Source organism: Furipterus horrens, unplaced genomic scaffold, assembly GCF_987537825.1.
Source record: "Furipterus horrens unplaced genomic scaffold, mFurHor1.1.pri manual_scaffold_10, whole genome shotgun sequence".
NCBI classification, from domain to species: Eukaryota; Metazoa; Chordata; class Mammalia; order Chiroptera; family Furipteridae; genus Furipterus; species Furipterus horrens.
In genome coordinates this window covers 60,997,680-61,016,698 of record NW_028327180.1, presented here as the reverse complement: position 1 = coordinate 61,016,698, position 19,019 = coordinate 60,997,680, and the positions used below count along the sequence as shown (strand labels likewise).

The following is a 19,019-nucleotide window of genomic DNA, read 5'->3' as shown; positions in this document are numbered from 1 at the left end:
TTCTTATATGTGAAGAGTTGGACCTGAGGATTCTGCTAATTTTAAAATGACTGCATCTACTGTGAATAATCAGTCCCTTTCACTGAACAATTTCCCCAGGTTTAAGGGAGACCCTAAGAATGTATCTGAAACAGGACACTGATGAGGGAACTTAACAGACATCTTCCCCTCATGGCCAAGCCTTGTTTATTAGACCAAGGCTTCCAGTCTGCCAGTATCTTAACTAAACTTGTAAGCAGCACAGCAGAGGAAGCAGTTTTTTTTTCTATCAGAAAGACACTTTCTACAAGTCAGGAAACCAGTATTTTTTATTTTTAAAGCGCTGTCAGATATTTCTAGCGAGTGCCAATGGTCACCTGCCACACTCGCACCAGGTTGTCTGTATAGCCGGCAAAGAGAGTCTGCAAGGAGAAATGATGGTGAGAAGTGATAGCTATGAAACTCTGCAGTCCCCCAGTGCAGCCAAGATGGCCCTTAAGAGCCCCACTCTTCTGATTAGGGGTGATTACTCCTAGAGGAAGCAATAGCTGGTAATAAGAATTCATACGCTTGAAAACTGGTCAAGTTTAAAGTTAACTGAAGACAGGTAATGACTGCCCTCCAATGCACGTAAACGTACTATGTGTTCACTAGCACAGCTAAATACCGCCCCCCCCCAATCATTCTAATGTTGAAGACGCTGGTTGTTGACTGGCAGATGAAACACACCCACTTACCTGGCCATCAGCAGACCAGGCCAGAGAGGTGCACTGGGGTGGCTCTGCTTTGCTGCTGGTACTGATAACTTCTTGCTTCAATTCATCTACAATAATCTTGCCCTCCAAGTCCTGGGTAAGAAAACTTAGCATTTTAATGCCATTGAAACACACACACACACAATCCCTTTAAAACAGAGATTTCCCCCTCAAAAGTCCCTTTATAATTCAGTGATCTCAACAGAAGTTTTTTTTTGCCAACCCCCCTCACCCCCCCCCCCCCCCAATATTTGGCAATGCCTAGAAGCATGTTTGGTTGTCACTTTGATAGTTTGCAGAAAGCATCTTGTGGGAAATAAAGGTCAGAGATGCTGCTAAACATCCAAAAATGCACAGGACTGTTCCCAGGCCTGTTAATTATTCAGACCAAAATGTCAGCTGTGCTGAGATTGAATAAGCTGCTATAATTGGCCATCCCTTTTTGGAGGCAAAGAGCTCCTAATCATTGCAAACCCCAACCCCAGGAAGTTTGAACTAGCTTTTCCTGGGTCTCCACCGAAACCCTGACAGCAGATGTTCAGAAAACCACCATGTTGTCAGGGCTTATGGAATATGGTTAAGATACCTAGGTTCAGCCGCAGCCCATACTTACCCAGATCTTGATGCTGGGGCCAGTGGCAGCACAGAGCCAGTAGCGATTAGGACTGAAGCACAGGGCATTGATGATGTCCCCACCATCAAGTGTATAAAGGTGCTTGCCTTCATTGAGGTCCCACAGCATGGCCTGGCCATCCTGGGAGACAAAAGGTGTGTTAGGACAATGTGACCTCTTCAGATGTTGATCTCAGCTGCCTAAAGACTGTCTTAATTTTTTTTTTTTTTTAAATAATTCATTTGTTTGTTTTTAGAGAGGGGAAAGGAGAAAGAGAGGGCGAGAAACATCAGTGTGGTTGCCTCTCACTTGCGCCCCCAACTGGGGACCTGACGTGCAACCTAGTTATGTGCCCTGACTGGGAATCGAACCAGTGACACTTGGTTCTCAGGCCAAGGCTCAATCCACTGAGCCACTCCAGCCAGGCAAGACTGTCTTAGTTCTTAAATATCGTCACCCCTGTACCCTGAACTTCCCCAAAACTAATGACTCTATATACCTTTTCTTTAACAAACCACCTCACCAACCTACCAAAAGCCCATGACTTCTAAATCACTAGGATCAGTTTGGAAAAGAAGATTCTAATCTCATCAATGGTTTCAAGAAACCAGCTTTATAGAAGATAACCTTTCTTCTTTAAACAGTATGCTTCATCTATGTCATTTCCAGAAAGTGATCTTCAGAAACATTTTTGAATTGCTATCCCATTTTCCTAAGCATTCTTTCTAATACTCTGTCCTCATTGAGTAGGAGATTCCTGGCCCAAGTACCTTGCCTCCAGAAGCACAGAGGGATCCATCTGGAGAGACAGTCACAGTATTCAGGTACCCTGTGTGGCCGATGTGATTGGTCTTCAGCTTGCAGTTTGCCAGATTCCATACCTAAGTTGTGGGGGGGGGGGGGGGGACCAGGAATGACGATGTAGCAGTGGTCATAGTAAAGAACCTGGCTCTGGATCTGCCAGAGTGAGAAGGGCACCAGCCAAACGAAAGGGTTTTTAAAACCTGTTTAAAAGCACTCCTGGATAGGGTGGCCATTTTTTCTTTATTCCATCAGTAACCAAAAGAGCTAAAGAGTTTGTCTTGGCCACTTATAGACAATTAGGATTAAAACAGTTGACAAATGTTCTGTTGCCTTAGGTACTTAGGCTAATCAATTAGCTACTTTAGACCAACTAGCAAGGGGAAAAAAGTAAAACTAGGGACAAAACTTTGAAAGTTGGAGCCCATGACCACCTGGGAGACAGTGGGAACACATTCCAGCCAGCAAAGACCCTGGCTCCAAGCCCACCTTGACCAGCTTGTCCCAGCCACAGGACACGATGATGGGATTGCTGCTGTTGGGTGAGAAACGGACACAAGACACCCACTCTGAGTGGCTCTCATCCTACATAAGAAAAGGAAATTAGGGAAAATCATCTTGTCCCATGAACCCCTAGACTCCCACCCCTAGGTTGTAACAACAATCTTTAAGATCAACGAAGCCTGGAATCACTACATACAGTCCAGGTTAAGGGTGGAAGAGAACCTTTACACGTGCCTTCACTTTACCTGGACAGTGTATTTGCATACACCCAGAGTATTCCACAGCTTGATGGTTTTATCTCGGGAACCAGAGACAATCTGCCGGTTGTCAGAGGAGAAGGCCACACTCAGCACATCCTTGGTATGGCCTACAAATCGGCGTGTGGTGGTGCCCCTGCGAGGAAGGTCTTGGTCATTGTCTAGACTGTGCGAGCATTCTTCCAGTTAAGACTGTTTCCTTGGCCTTGTTCCTTCCTGCCCCAGCAGTCTCACACTTGCTCACAACCCTGGACATTGCTCTTGATTAGAGCAGGCTGAGAATATGCCAGAAGGATCCCTTCAGAATTGCAGGACATGTCCTCATTCCCATGTGGGGGATTGGCTGACAATGTCACCTGTCATCACCAGGATCTTCCATTATGCTTGACTATCCAAAGACTGAGCTCCCAAGATAGAACCTGTTCAAACTCTTGCCTACTCCCAACAGCAGTATCTGGCTAAAGTGCTCAACCAGACCAAACCCCTCCTCAGCACTTTCACATGACTAACTAAAAGCAAAAAGGAGGGAGGTCAAACAATCAACTGTCCTCTCTAGGTACTCTCTTGACTCACAATTCCTACAAGGGACCTAATGGCCCAGGGGAAACCACCTCCCAACAGTGTCTCCCTCATTTCTGCTCAGCTCTTCCCCAATGCCCAAGAGCTAAATGAGCAGCTACTTGCGTTGTGAGATCCCAGAGGCGAAGGGTTCCATCCCAGGAGCCAGAGAGGGCAAACTGGCCATCTGAGGAGATGACCACGTCACTAACAAAATGGGAGTGACCACGAAGAGCTCGCTGTGGAATGCCGTAGTTGGTCTCATCCCTTGTCAGCTTCCACATGATGATGGTCTTGTCTAAGGTTAAGTAAAACAGAAAAAAAAATCCAGTGATAAATCCCACAGGCCACTTGCTCACCTACTGTACAATCCAGGGTGCCTGAAGGTCGTTGGTGGGTCTACAATGTAACAAGGACACTTACAGAGGGAGGGGAACTGCAGGCTATGAGAGCATTACCAGCCATGGTCAAGTTGATTCTTCAGAAGAGCTAAACCGTATGATGAGAGAATTTAACTCAGGTGTGCATAACTTTACCAGAGATTACGAACGCCCTTTTCAACATCTATTTAGTCTTATCTGACGTCTAATGCAAAACACAGCAGCTTGAATGTGGGAATCCTAGCTGAGGCTGCCATAAGTGCTGGGATTAGTAAAGTCTCTATACGCTACAGGATGGATGCTGTGACTAAAACGTGTTTCACTCAGGCTTTCCGATTAGCGCCAGACAACGAGCCTAGTCTCAGACCACCTTCAATAGTGTGGGCGCAAACGGAAGGGAAAGAAGCTTCCACAAGTGCAGAGTTGAGAAGGAAAGCCCAACACAGAAAGGGCAGGCTAGCGCCAGCCCGGAGGCTATAGTTACACGCGGTCCCCTTGTAGTTCACCCACTTCCCACTGAGCACCGGGCCGGGCGGCAACTCAGAAACAGCCTCTGGGTCTCAGCACGGGCACTCAGATGGCATGTTGGTGTCATCACCGCCGCACCCGACCCGTAGGCTCCTGGGCACATTTAAACACACCTGCAGGGAGTCAAGCAAGAAATAAAAAAGCCCCCAACCCTGCAACCCTCCTGGCAACCATTGGCTGATCTGACCTACGTCTCGATGTGTGCGTCCTGGCTGAGGTGCAGGCACAGGTCTGTAATATACAACTCACACAGAGTTTTCCTGGCCGCCAATATGCGTGCAAACCCCTCAGTCGGCCAATCTTCTGTCCCGAATATCAGCCCGTACCTCGAGAGGCGGACAGTATCATGTCCGGAAACTGGGGAGTAGTAGCAATCTGGGTCACCCAGCCGTTGTGGCCCTTGAGGGTGCCACGAAGGGTCATCTGTTCAGTCATGGCGGTGGCAGGTGCGGGGGTTCCCGCAGCGACGAGGATGGAGGTTGATACCTCAAGAGAAACAAGCACCACAGCCGCTGCCGCTGCGGCCCTGCGGAGTAAAAGAGGGAGCAGCTCCTCCCCGGAACCGGAAATACGCACTCTCTCTTGCAAAATGGCGGCTCCCGTGATTCAATTCTGTGCAAGATGGTGGTGGCATGTAGTGCATAGGGTAAGACCTCATGGACCCCTCACAATGCAGCATAATCTTGTAGCGCGTGCAAATACATTGTGAAATCAACGCCGTGGTTTACAAGGCGATTGACACGTGAGGACCTAAGAATCGGAAGAGGGAACATGCCAGGAAAGTTCTGAGGAAAGCCTAGCGGCTTCATCGCTCCTACGTGCCGCGAGCTCCGCCCTGTCAGCGTGGTGGCTCAGATGGTAACGGTGGACAAAACGAAAAATACGGTATGGCATATTTAAAAAAGATTATTTTCAGAGAAAGGGGACGGGAGGGAGAGAGAGGGAGAGAGGGAAATATCGATGTGAGAGAGAAACATCAGTTGCCTCTCGCACACCCCCAACTAGGGACCTGGTCCGCAACCCAGGCATGGGCCCTGACTGGGAATCGAAAGGGACCTTTCGGTTCACAGGCTGGTGCTCAATGTACTGAGCCACACCAGCCAGAGCCCCGGTATGACATTATTAATATAAACTACCTCAGGAGAACTAGTAACCCTACAAAATCTCCGTGCGCTGTGGGCGGCTCTTCCCTCCGGAGGTTTACGTGCTGACGGTTTTGGCTGCGGCACTCCAAGTCCGGAAGTACGTAGTCCACGCCGGACTGAGGCAAGAATGTGCTACAGGGCTGGAGGTGCGGGGTGGACGAGAAATCAGTCTGTGGGGCTGCGCGGTGGCCACCTGCTGCCGCCGCGGCTAGAGCACGGAGAGCTGCCGTAGAAACTGAAAGGCCCCTGGCTTCTGGAAACTGCGTGGAAAGCCGGCTCCAGGCCTAACCACCTTACAGAAAGGCCCAGAAGGACGTGCCCCCGGACAGGTAAGCAGTTCAATATGATTACCTGGTTGCCTGCCGGCCTCCCCTGGAACCGCTTGGCGTGTGAAAGTGTGGTGCCTTCTACACCTGCAAATCTCTGATAAGATACCGCTGGTAGCACCCCCCTTTTTTAGAGAGCGGGGCACGTAGATCAGGAGGATGACAGCCATATCATTTAAGCAAAATAAAGGGAGGTTTATGCATAAGCATTTATTTTTCTGTTTGTAACATGTATTAACTGCAGTTTCAAATCTGTGAAATGAGATTGGAAATTACGGCACCCACCTCACATGGTGTTGTGGAGACTAAATTAATTAAATAGGTCAAAACTCAGTCACATTATATTTTTCCCCCCTCCAGAAACCTCATTCGGCTCTTGAACTTTGCCCAGGAGTCCAAGTTTGAGATGAGTCTCCCAGGTCCCTCACACATGCTCAAGGATGGGACCTTTCTGCACCTGCCAGGCCCTTTTCTAGAAGCAGGTGGTCCCCAGGCCTAGCCCCGATCTCCCTGGCCTTTCCCAATCCAGAGAGCTAGACTGTGACCATGATAAGATACCTTTGCCTAAAGCCCACCACGTGCATGCTGGCAGTGCCAGTGGAGGAGAGGGAGAAATGGAATACAGTGGACTTTCTGGACAACCAGAGCCGGTAGGATTTGGGTTTTACACTTTGGAGTTTTCCTCCAACCACTGCCCAGCCTTTCCTCTTAGAGGGGATGCCGGTAGGCTACAATGCCACTGCAGGACAGTCCTGAGCCAAGGGAGGTGTCTCCTCAACCCTGGAGACCACTTGGTGTGTAGCTAGTAATGGGGACAGGGGTGGGGCATCCTTTCCCACTCAGATCCAGCTGGAGTTGAGCCCCGTCCACACCTGCTTCCCTCAGGTGCCCCATGCTAGGCATACAGGCTCCCACCTGACCCAGCTCAAGGGCCCCCCTGGACCCCTTCTCTCAACCAGGAATCAGTGGATTCACTCTTTGTCAGCAAGGAGCTCAGTTCCTTCCTGTGGGGTAACATCTTTCATGTGTCTGAGAATCCAGTGGTGCCTCCCAACAAGTCTACTACTTGCCCAGGCCAGGCCTTCAATCCTCTTCCAGAGTGTAAGCTTTTCTCCAGCCTCTTAGAGGTGGAAGCCTGCTGGAAGCCCCACCTGGCCCCAGATTGCCTTCAGAGCCTCCCCTAGTCCCAAATACCTTTATAGGCAGAACTCGTCCAGGCTGGGCCTAGCCCCACCACTCCCAGTGGGAACTTAATCTGGTTTCATCCACTTCTGGTCGGAGCTCCTGGGCTGCCCTCTTCTATGTACCCATGGGCACTACCTCCATTCCACACAAGGCAAGAATCCCAGGAGGAGATTGGAGAGATTCTTGTAAGGAAGTCCGACTCACCACTTATTTTTGGGGGGGAGCCTGCAATATCTACACAGCCAGAAAGCCCCTTGGGCTTATTGCCAAGGGCCCAAGACCTCTTCTCCAAGAACAGGTCCCTTCAGCCCCTCCTGCCAGCACTCAGATGAGGACTATTGCAGGTGGTAGGTGTGGAGCTGAGGGAAAGCAAGGCTCCCTTATCCCACCTCCCTTTTCTTAGTTAAATCTAAGGTTCTTTAAGGTCTCAGCTGGGGTTGACATCTCAGGGAAACACTCTTTGACCTCAGGCTTCAGTCAGGCTCCTTTGTTTCACACCCTCATAGTGTGCTGGGCCTTCACAGCATTTAGCTCTATTTGCTGTTGAACCCCTTGGGGCCTTCCTCTGAGTGCTCTGAGGACAGGGACTGGTATTTTTCTGCTTACATATTGCATTCCCAGCACATGGTAGAGGGCTTGGCATGTGGAAGATTCTAATCTTGGGGCCAGCCTCAGACTTAGTAAAGAACAAATAGTTAACAGGAGGGGAGCATGTTCTAGGGAGGAGGTACACGTGTGGTTTGCATGCAGAATTATGGGGGAGGTGGTTTGAGGAGGGAAGATAGGAGAGAATGAAAGCACAGTAAGCAGGGAGCCCTAGTCCAGAAAGAATTGACTGCTAAGGAATTTGGATTTATCCTGAAACCTAGGGAGTTCTCTGTAGGATTCTCATCCCTCTCCTGCCTAGACATGAGTTTGTTAAAAGGCATTTGTTGTCACATTGGAGGCTAGGCTGGAGTAAGAGAAACAAGAATTCCGAAGCTGGACAGGAGGGTTTCTAGCAGGGTCATGACACTCCTATGAAGGGCGGGACTGAGGACTTACCAAAGGCCTTATGAGTGAGGGATTGAACATCACTTCTAGTCTATCTCTCTCCTCCCTAACTCACCTTTATTCCGGAGTCTAGAATTGAAGTGCATATAGAAATTACTTAATGATTGAGACCTAAGGAATTAAGCTCGAAAAGGTTGGTGACAAGGAAACATGGGAGTATAATGATAGGTTCTGTTCTATTCTTCCTAGTGAGAGGTGGGGGTGTGGCATTAAATCAATGCCAGGAACAGATCCTAAAAGAAATCACATGTTGTTGTTTGTTTGTTTTTTTGTCTTTTAAGTAAAGATTCAGTGTCCATCTTAGGCAGAAATCTGAGCTCTAATAGTTTCTGAGAAAGCAGACCTGAAGGCATTCTGTTGGGTCTTCCCTGGGAGAGGCCTTGGGTGCTTTGGCTGGTGTGGTCCAAGTAGGACTCTTAAGAAATACAGAGAGAAGGCAAGCTTCAAGTCTTGTTCAAGGATGTAAAGTAGCATTAGGTGGTAGGGAGAAATAAAAGCTGACCTAACATGCCTTTTCTGAGCTTTTTACCACAAAGTGAATTTCATATGAACTAGGATTGGGCGAATGTGTTGAAATGGAACCTTGAGGCTGATTAGCTTACCACAGACATGAGGGATGGAGAGGAGATAGCTCTCCTTGCTCACACTTGGGTTATGAAGTCAGAGTCTGCTGAGGAGGACCATCCTCTGCTGTACGGGAGAGGGGATTCTGTGTGCCAAGGAAATAGCAGACAAAAAGGGGGTATGTGGCCTCCAGGAAACCTCTTCCAGGCCTCCTGGATCCCCTCTTATCTTTGGGTCCTGCTTGGTGCCAAGTGGAATTGTCAACCAGAAGGCTCAGACTAACTCTGGGTCCAAGTAGGTTAGGATGGGGAAAAAGGTTAGGGGGCCCCAAGTATGAACCTCACTAGGGGTGATAGCTGTGGAGGAATGAGCCTCCCTGTTCTTTAATACAAATCCCTGAGGTATCAATTTTCCTCCTTTGGAAGGGTGAGATGTGGGGAGAAAAGTACTAACTTAAAGGCCATTTCCTTCCTTCTTTGCAAGTCTATGATAACAGGAGCCTTGTTGCTTCTCTTCCTATACTTTTCACATGCAGAGATGAGCCATTTTTTCCCCCAAGCACAGCATTCTTTACCTCTGAGGACTCTCTGGTTTATGGGCCAAGACTATCATTGAAAGTGTAATATATCACCACCTTTAGCTCTCATGGTCTCTTTTTTTAGCCCTGTTCTTCCTACACCTCTCTCTCCTTTCATTAACACTGCCAGCACAGACTGCTTTCCCATGTGGGACTCCAAGACCTCCTCACCGTCCTCTGTCAGGATTTGCTGTGAAATGGAAAAGGAAAGAACCCACTTACCTGCTTAAGACTAAGTTTTGCCCCTCATCCTACTTTCAAAATGTTAGGCACCAAATAAAACCTTATTTATACTTATATCCTTCCTATTTTAAGGACCCAGCCCCGGCTTTTTTTGGGAAGGGGGTAATATAATTTTTTTAGGTAGTTTCCATTAGTTTCTCCTGTCATACCCCCCACAAGTGAAACTGGCTCAAGGCCATTTTGGTTAGATTTTTAAAAAATACAAGAAATCCTTCTTTTAAATATTTCCTCCTTTTATGACTAAAGATATCACCTTGCAGCCTGCCTCTCCTGATTGGGAAAAAAAGTTGTCTCACTTCTTTTCATCTTCCCTTTGGACTTGCTACTACTCTTTATGGTCCTAGGAAGGAGCAGAATTCAACCTGTCTTTGCATAGAACTATACAGTTCAATATGACTATAGCCACTAGCCAAGCATAACTATTTAAAGTCAATTAAAATTAAATACAATTAAAAATTCAGTTCCTGAGTTGCACTAGCCACATTTCAAGAGCTCAAAAGTCATATGCAGCTAGTGGTACCTACTGTATTGGGAGAGCATAGATTTAGAACACATCCATCAGTGCAGAAAGTCCTTTTAGACCTGGTATAAAGGACTAGTATCCCTGCCTCCCCCTTTGTAATCCCATGTAATTGGTCAATAAATATTTGTAATAACTTCACTGTTAGATGAAAACTTTCAGAAGGGATCAGGGATTCGAGGTGGAAAATAGCATGGAATCTGTAGGTCCTCTAAAAGTTACAAGAGGGATAGCATGATGGCCAGAGGTTGATGGCCAATGACACAGTAGTCTTAGCTTTCAAGGAAGTACTTTAGGGGCTGATGTTAATATGTATCAGCCCAGGGCCACCAACAAGCTCTGGTCCTTCTTATGTATTAGTTCTGCATAGTACTTAAAAAAACAAAACAAAAAAGACTGCCCTATGGCCTTGCTGAAACTGAGTGGCTAAAGTGGTTGCTTTTTATTATCATTTCTAGGTCTTGATTTCACATACTGCTTTGTCATAGTTCTGTTCTCCGAACTGGCAATAACATAGGCAGTTCCAATGTCTAAGAAAGGCTTACTGATGCTGCCACCTGCACCCCAAGAGCTAGGAGAAGTCTGGGTCCTATCAATTAACCTACTGAGGTTAAGACTACATTTAATAAGGTTCCAGCTAGGTGAGGCTATTCTTCCACTGAACACTTCTGAACACCTATGCCAGGCACTGGCAATAGGGCCTAAGTGAGGCTGGTAATGGCACATCTGTGGATATGACTGGTTCCCTGAGTCTAAATGCGTGGTTCTCAACCAGGGATGATCTTGCACCCTCCCTTCCCCAACATTTCATCCGACAATGTCTAGAGACATCTGTTGTCACAACTGGTGGAGGAGGGGTGCTACTTATACCTAGTAAGTAGAGACCAGAGATATTGCTAAGCATCCTAAAATCCACAACCCTCCTCCTACCACCAAATAATTATCTCACTCAGAATGTCAGTAGTGCTGAGGTTGAGAAACTGGTCTAGACCACAACATGGATCAGTTTTTCATGCCAAGACTAATCAGGTCCAGGTTCAGTAGGATAGTAAGTAAGGCTAGCAAGTGTCTGATAAATTGGGAAGGAAAAATTTAGGATTCTTGAAACAGTGGCCTCCAGCTGAAGGGCAGGTATAACTGGAGTTTGTTTAACTGCACCAGAAGGCTAAGAGCTAAGGTCATAGTACAATTGGAGTTGAGGATTTCAGATGTGGAGCAAGTCAACCATAGGAATAAAGAGAAGCTAGTTTAAACAGTCTGACTTGTGATACAGTGGTGAACAGCTGGACCTAGTGGAGAAGATATTCAATAAACACATGAGCATCTGGTGGATATGGGTATACCAGTTTTTCTCAACATCTTTGCAACCCACACCTCTACTTCTCATAAACCTAAAAATCTTACATTTGCTCTGGCTGGTGTGGCTCAGTGGATTGAATACCAGTTTACTGACCCCAAAGGTTGCCAGTTTGATTCCCAGTCAGGGCACTTGCGTGGGTTGTGGGCCAGGTTCCTGGCTGAGGGCATGCAAGAGGCAACCAACTGATGTTTCTTTCTCATACATTGATGTCTCTCTCTCTTTTATTTAAGAAAAAAATAAAAATCTTACATTCTCCCTCCAGTGATATTTAAAGTTTCGAAGTTAAGTATCACAACTAAAATTATTTAAAAAGTGGTAATTTTGGGAGGCAAAATTTTAATCAGGTGATGTGATAACCATATCACAGTTACACCTTAACTTTTTTTCCTGGGTGGTATAGAAGATTCAACAAAATGCAAACTTTTAAAACAATACTCTTTCACTGTTTTATCCACAATTAGATATAGCAAAAAAAGAAGGAAAAAAAAGCTTTTAAAATATAAGGAGGCCCTGGCTAGTGTGGCTCAGTGGATTGAGCACTGGCCTGTGAACCAAAGAGTCGCAGGTTCAGTTCCCAGTCAGGGCATGTGCCTGGGTTGTGGGCCAGGTCCCCAGCTGGGAGTGCATGAGAGGCAACCACACATTGATGTTTCTTTCCCTCTTTCTCCATCCCTTCCCCTCTCTCTAAAAATAATAAAATATTTTAAAAATAAAATGTAAGGAGAAAATGGAATAACAAATGGAATGAAATCCTCTATATTTACACATTTTACATCCAAATTTTTTCTAGAGTAGCTGGAAGTTGCTGGTAAAAACAATCAAGAGTTTCAGTTCCACAAAATCCTTCTGAAGTTCTTCCAGTGAAGACTGAACATGAGTGTGAAACACATTTGTCCCAAAAACTCCCACAGGTAGGTTTTAAGAACAAGGTGAAGAATACATCACCCAAAATAGTTCTGGATATTTAACTTTTTTTCTTGAAATAACATTCATGAATCTGGTCCTCAAAAGACCGACCAAGAAAATTAGACACTGTTAGCATGAGTTTGTTATCTGTAGCTGGATTTTTGGCAAGTTGTGCGTAAAGTATTTAATAATGAGCAGTGATTGTTAGTGTCTGCTCCTTGACATTTCAGGGTCAATGCATTTTAAAGTTCAATGTGTTAAATTCTGAAAGTTTAAATTCTTGAAAATTTAAAGTACAGATTACATTTTGTTGGTGTTCCAAAACCCGGGTTCTGTCATTGGCATTCCAAATTTAGTTGTCCATAAATTCAGCTGAGTGCAGTTCTTTGGCAACCAAGGAACCTCAGTATGTAATAGAAAACCCAAGGCAAACTAGGATCAAAGGTACTGTTTTTCCACACAGCTATGCTGACAGCAAGGCTAAAGATTTCCAGTAGATTGTGGGCAGATGGAGGGAAGTCGGTGCTTCACATTGACTGTTGCAGTACATTTGAATGCCAATTTTCTCCAATTTTTTGCCCCCCCCAAAAGAAACACACCAGATTTAAAACATGCCATTGCTGTAGCACCATTAATGAATACTTCTATAATTTTCCCCAAAACTCAGTTTATTTGATAGAGTTTCAAAAATATTGTCTTTAGTGGTCAAGTGCTAGGCTTGTGAGAACAGCACATCCACAGTTTTTAAACCCTAATTGTGATAATAAGCAAAGCACAGTTTTCTTCATCAGTAGATTCATTTCAACTAATAGCAAAGAAGGGTGCGCTGGTGTTTTTTAAAACCTGAAGAATGATATGCTCAGTTGTAAGTTCTGAGTTAAGACTGTAGAAGTAGATGAAGAAATTCTGGGATTCCTTAATTTCTTCTTAAAGCTGTGGCAACACTTGGAATGTAGGGCTTCACATATTTCTCCATTTTTTTCTCCTTTACAGTTAAAAGGGCTATTTAATAATTAAGTTTTCATGGCCTTTGAAGATTCCTGTTAATATTCTAATATTGCCCAGCCTTAAAGCTGCAGAGAATTGTGCTTTGCAGAACACTCCCATGTTTTTAATGGCATAAATTTAACAATGTTTGGCATGGTGTCACTGCCCAACACTTTCAAGTAACTGCAGAAGTTGACCCTATCTTCTATGTCATAATGTAAATGTGTAATTGATGCAATCCTCAAAAAAATTGGCTGCATCTTCAGCTTTGTCGAAGGAGAATTGATGATGGAAGTATCTGGTCCCTCTTGCAGGGTGATGAATGATTTCATAGGTGGCAGCTGGGTGGCAGGGCAATACAGGCATCCAGTTATGCCTGAGCACCAGTAAGTGAAGTTCTTTGTTCATTTTCTTTTTACACACCCACTTGCTGCCTAAAACCTCACACCATTTAATGGTTCCCTCAGTCAAATCTAAATGACCTTAACTTTTATAATCCTCTGATTCTAGCTTGAAGAGCCAAGACGAACTCTTAACTCATGGGATGGACAAAATGGAAGATGTAAATAAGTAAAATTTCCAATTAAAAAGCCTCTTACACAAAATTAAACTTTAAAAGAACATTGACCTGAAAGTAATATATCTGTCCTGGATATGCAAAATCTTTGATGAATAACAACTCCCTACTCATGGTCCCTAAAATCAGAAAGCTTGATCACTCCGAAGTAGACAAAAAGTTTGTGTTGAATTAGTAGTTGGTGAGAACACACAGTAACCACAGCTGTGTGGTGCTTAATGTCTAACATGTTAAATAAGCCATTATACAAAAATAGTTTCTTACATTAACTATTATAAGACTCTTGTTTAGTAAAATTCTGAATCATGCTACTGTAATGTGCATTCACCAATGAAAGGAAGTTAACAAAACTATGAACTGTATAAAGAATGGAAGAATATGTCAATTACTATCAATTTACACATAACTTACATAAAATAAAAATTTTTACCTTTTCAGTGTAATTTCTGTATTTGGCAACACTTAAGTTCTGGTATATGATTGAAAGTAAAAGTTTTATTTTCTTTTAAATATTCTGTAATTCAAACGGGAATATCCCCAATTTCTTTAATTTTGTTTGCTGTTTATAAATAACTTTTCAGGTTTCAAATGAATGTTATCTTGTCTCCTACTTGAAGAGACCATCTCTTTTCTCGTTTAAATTGGCTTTTAATTAAAATTCCAATTCCAAATCCTTCCCAGAAACTATTCTAGCAGAAGAATGAAAGGTTACATACATCCTTCCCTCAGCTTCAGTGTACTAAAACCCAGAAGTATAGAACATAGTTTATTTTGTAGGCAAATTTAATTATTACCGTGGTGGAAAATGGTGCTTGGGTTTGTCCTTAAAGTCGGGTTAGTATAATCAAATTAGCAATTATTTGTAGTTAAGATTTGTGTCTTAACTGTGCATTTACCAATAGTTACTGTAAAATAGGGGGTGATGATAATATCTAATATATGATGGCTATAGGACAGTGTTCTGTTTGTTTTGACTGCAACCCAGAGTAAGCAATACGTTTTACTTGGAGACCAAGTGTACATATAACTTAGAAGTTTTATAAAACAGTGCTTACCCTTCTTATGCTTCATGAACTCTATTTTCTCTTCTGTTTTAAGATAATTTAGGCATGACCCATTTGTTTCAAGACCCACTGATTGGTCAAAGCCCACAGTTTGAAAATGGCTGCTGTAGGAGAACATGAGGAAATACATTTTATAAACTGTACAGCACTACTGAGATGTGAGCAGTGGCTATTGAATATCCTGGTTAAGGCTTTTATGGGACTGAAGACCACCTCTCCTTCCTTGGGTACTCCCAGGAGTCACATCTACCTAGGCTTCTGGTAAGGAAGAGAGTATTCACACTATCATTGAATCAACTCTTTCATACTCAGATGAGAACTAGAAAGCAAGGCATTAACCAAGTCAAAACCCAAAGAAGGGAAGACAAAGAGGAAAGTCAAATAAAAAAGCAGATATCTGATTAGAGCCTTATGGTTTATAAAATACTTTCATATATACATGATCTCTTTTAATCATGCTAAGGCTAGGGAAAAAGTAAAGCCTACAGGTTGAAAACTTCCGAAGATGAGACAGTAAGTGGCAGAGCCAGGTCATCTGGTCCTAAATCCTTCACTCTTTCCACTATGGTACTATACCAGGAAAGCAAAGTGATCAGGATGTGGTTTATTTTGACCCATCAAAGACATTTATGTCCTCTGCCTTTCTCTACAGGGAAAGTGGACCTACTGACTCTGGGGAAGCAACCCCAAACTTTGGCAGTGGGGCATGGCCAGTTGCTCTTATTAGTCCAGGACTCAAACCTGGCATTTCAGCTTACCAATACCAGACATCGGTTTTGATACCACTTGTGCTCTGCAGTCTGGAATGTCTATTATCTTAAAGTACTGTGGCTTTCCATTCCTATGTGTTAAGGGTCCTGGAGTTTTGATCGGGGATAGACTCAGGACTCACATCAGAGGGAAATTAAGTACTAGGGATCTGTCACCTCTACCCCTTTTACTTGGGTAGACTGAAAGGGAATGACAACAGTGGTCAGTTTCTGGGGACTGTCATGTCTTGGCTCAGTTTCCTCTTAGGGAAGCCAGTTGGCCTCAGCCAGTATGTCTCCTTTGTCTATATGTGCCCATCTCTGCATTGTATGCCCCTACCCCTCATAAAAAAGAGGTTCAGCTAACAAGTACCCATCGCTCGTGGCTTCCCTTGTTTCTTTCCACTCCTTTCAAACCTGCACCTCCCCTCCTGCCTCTCACCCTGTACTCCTCCTGCACCACCTCCTCCAATGGCCCCACGCTGTGCTGTTTGTGGCTCCTGGATTCTCTGCACCCCACACAGATGGCCTCTCTGACCACCTTGCAGAAGAGCTTCAGGGCTTCTTGATGTTTGGAACAGGTACCCTGGCTCCCTGGATACAAGTTGGGCACATGTGGCGAAATGCCTGGACCACATTGACTAGCTGCAGGTTGGGATGAAAGCTGCTACTGGTAAAGACCTTTCAGCATTGGGGGCAGGCGGAGGGGCCCGGGGAGGAGGCTGGTCATCTTTCTCATGCGTATTCTCCCAGTACCTCCTCTTCTCGCAGGGCACGCCAGTTCTCAGGTCGTGTCTCCAGCCTTCCAGGTCATAGTCCCAATCTTCCTCTTCCTCCGGGTCCCACAGGCAGTCCACGGTGCCCCAATTCCTTATGCCACTGTCTTCGATATGGGGCTTGTCATCCTCTGGGCCCTGGAACAACTCGTCAGCATTCTTACAGTACAGAACCACTGGCATGGTGGTATCCCGTCCGCTTCCCGTTCACCTTCCTCCTGGTCCCTGCCGTCCTCACCCTCTTCTCTGCACAGCTGGGTCATACACACAGCAGAAGCTGTGCCCGCAACCAATGGACTCAGAGTGCGTGAAGTAATGGTGGCAGGTGGCGCACACCGCCTCCACCCGAGGGGTCTGCACAGAGCTGGGAGCAGCGGGACCGCCCGCCATCCTAACGCACCGTCTGCAGGGGTGGTGTGTCAGCTTGCGGCCCAGGAGCGGGCACGCCAGGAGCCTATCCCGCACCCTCCTCACACTCCGCAGGCCGGCACAGAAGCCTCACTCCCCTCCTGACTTGCAATCTCGAGGGGCGAAGGCCCCAGGTCCAAATTCACGGCCACCCTTCGAGGCTCACGTGCAAGCCCAGTTTTTACGCTATCTCGTCCCTCCCTCCCTCCCTCCCAGGTGGCTCAAGCCTCGGGCGTCAGCCTCAGCGCAGCGTTCAGCACGGCGGGTGGGAGGAACCAACCTGATGCTGGCGCTCTAACCCCATACCCCGGAGGGGTGGTCTGAGCACCTGGCAGAAGCGTGTTTCTGGCGTCCGGGAAGTTCGCGCTGGCCCTTTGTGCGCCCAGCACCCCAGAAAAGCCTGCCGGGTGAGTGCGCGGACAGGGAGTTAGTGGAAGCCACTGAGCAGCGCTAGGCGTACTCTAACCCTACAGCCGCAGGGTGCTGCAGCTGCTTCCAAGAGCCCGCACCCCGAAACAGACGTGAAAGGGTGGCGAACACGGCCGAGCTCGGGTGCTCTTGTGCACTTCCGGCCCTTCTAACCAGAGGCTTTGGCGGTAGAGGGGACTTTCTTTGCGGTGCGGCTTGGGGACGTGGCGCGTGTGAACCAAGCGAGATGCGTGGAGTGGCCGTGAGGTCAAAGTGTTTCTCGTGGGTGGGGTTTGTGTGCCTCCAGCTTTCCTTCTCAAACCAGTGCACCCCTTCTTGCTGTCTGCAGAGCCTTGGCCTCCTAACCCTGACTTCTCCCGCAACCCCTCAGACACCTCAGACTCAGCATTCCCTACACCGACTTCTGTAGATCCTTTTGCCTCCCTCCATCCATTATCTTTCCACTCGCCATCCACATACCCATCCATGCATTTTTTATTCCATCTAGCCATCAATCCATTCATTCATCCACTTTGATCTGCCAACCTTATAGGAACAAGAAAAAAAAAAAGGCATTATTAGTTCCTTCAAGGAGTACAGAGTTACAGGTGTGTGGTCACCCTTCACTGAAGGTTTTAAAGATTTGTGTTTTTTTTTTTTAACTTGACCTTCAGTAAGAAGTACATTGCACATGTTGATCCAATACAGACTTGCACATGTGTAACAGAAACAAAACTTCTAGAAATTGTTCTTTTCCTTATGGCATTCAAGGCATCCTGATACGTTCTATTTTACTTCAGTAAAATGCTGTTCAGCATCCACTGGAGTGATTGCACCCGTCATTGATCTGAGGAACAACACCTACCCTAATGGAACCTTCAACACAAAGCAACCTCTCCCTCTCTTGGCCCGAACTTGCACTGTAAGCGGCACAAAGCAAGGGGGGGAAATGTGCTATCCATTGTACACACAAGTTCTTGATCATAATGCTGAACATACAGCAAGTGCCCCCTACATGTTTTCTGAGGGTGTAAATGGATCGAGTCTTGCTGATTTTTATCTTCTCAAATCTAGGCCTTCTTTCTGTTGCTGCCATTCTAGATCTGACCTCATCAGCTTTCAACTAATCAAAAAGTTTCCTCAAGGGTAACTGTAGCACAGGAGTTGCAAACCCAAACTGAGCAGCTACTTAAGTGTTAGTGATATACCAAAAAAACTACCTGGTGGACATGCCATTTATTACTCACATTACAGGCTAATGCACCAGGCAAAGGGTCAGTGTAAGAGAGACCACACCTCCTTCAGTCTGAGGTTCGTTTTAAGGGGTCCCAGACAAAGGAGGCATGTGACCTCTGCATGACTCTAAACTACATTACCTCTGTGTAAAAGGTCAAGAAGCTGCTCCCAAAAAGAAATAAGGAGGGAGTTACAATTCATTCCCAAAACAATACACATTCCTTCTGGCCAGTAGCTATCTCACTAGCTCTCAGTCATGGGTGGGGGAGGGCCCTGTCCGTTGACCCCCATAGTCAGTTGCCCTCATTTCACTCCACTCTGCAACCACCAGAGCCACTATCATAAATGGGAGTGTGACATACTCACACCAGGCTGTTGCCTGTGTGTCTTGGGACATGTTGTTCTCTCACCTAGAAGGCTCTTGTCGCAGGGCTTCTCCCTGCTATAATTCCTCATTATCCTTCAGGTCTCTGCCCTGGCATAATCTCCTGAAGGGGACTCTTCCCCAAGGCTGGCAGCAGGCTGTATTAGGATCCCAATTTTCTGTCACTCTCTGTGTG

The 19,019-nt window shown here is 45.9% G+C and overlaps 2 protein-coding genes, 1 long non-coding RNA gene and 2 other non-coding genes across 5 annotated transcripts; 1 reads left to right on the top strand and 4 right to left on the bottom strand.

Annotated features, from left to right (window-relative positions):
- Positions 1-290: 290 nt before the first annotated feature.
- Positions 291-4,865, bottom strand: RACK1 (receptor for activated C kinase 1). Its single transcript, XM_090287891.1, has 8 exons — positions 4,702-4,865; positions 3,594-3,765; positions 2,898-3,045; positions 2,638-2,733; positions 2,118-2,228; positions 1,348-1,488; positions 717-827; positions 291-401 (listed from the first exon to the last, which is right to left on the bottom strand). Exons 1-8 carry the CDS (start codon positions 4,808-4,810, stop codon positions 336-338), a joined length of 954 nt encoding a protein of 317 aa, XP_090144017.1. The 5' UTR covers positions 4,811-4,865; the 3' UTR covers positions 291-335.
- LOC150000425 (small nucleolar RNA SNORD96 family) lies at positions 3,203-3,282 on the bottom strand. The gene has a single exon (XR_016513805.1). It is a non-coding gene; the product is annotated as a small nucleolar RNA SNORD96 family (small nucleolar RNA).
- On the bottom strand, positions 4,384-4,451 carry LOC150000424 (small nucleolar RNA SNORD95). The gene has a single exon (XR_016513812.1). It is a non-coding gene; the product is annotated as a small nucleolar RNA SNORD95 (small nucleolar RNA).
- An 89-nt stretch (positions 4,866-4,954) lies between the features above and the next one.
- On the top strand, positions 4,955-14,165 carry LOC150000422 (uncharacterized). Its single transcript, XR_016513282.1, has 3 exons — positions 4,955-5,260; positions 12,139-12,259; positions 13,752-14,165. It is a non-coding gene; the product is annotated as an uncharacterized LOC150000422 (long non-coding RNA).
- A 1,129-nt stretch (positions 14,166-15,294) lies between these two features.
- TRIM52 (tripartite motif containing 52) lies at positions 15,295-16,811 on the bottom strand. Its single transcript, XM_090287890.1, is given in 5 exon segments — positions 15,295-16,222; positions 16,225-16,402; positions 16,405-16,607; positions 16,610-16,677; positions 16,679-16,811. Coding segments are annotated over 5 exon segments (801 nt in total). The 5' UTR covers positions 16,798-16,811; the 3' UTR covers positions 15,295-15,989.
- Between the last annotated feature and the right edge of the window lie 2,208 nt (positions 16,812-19,019).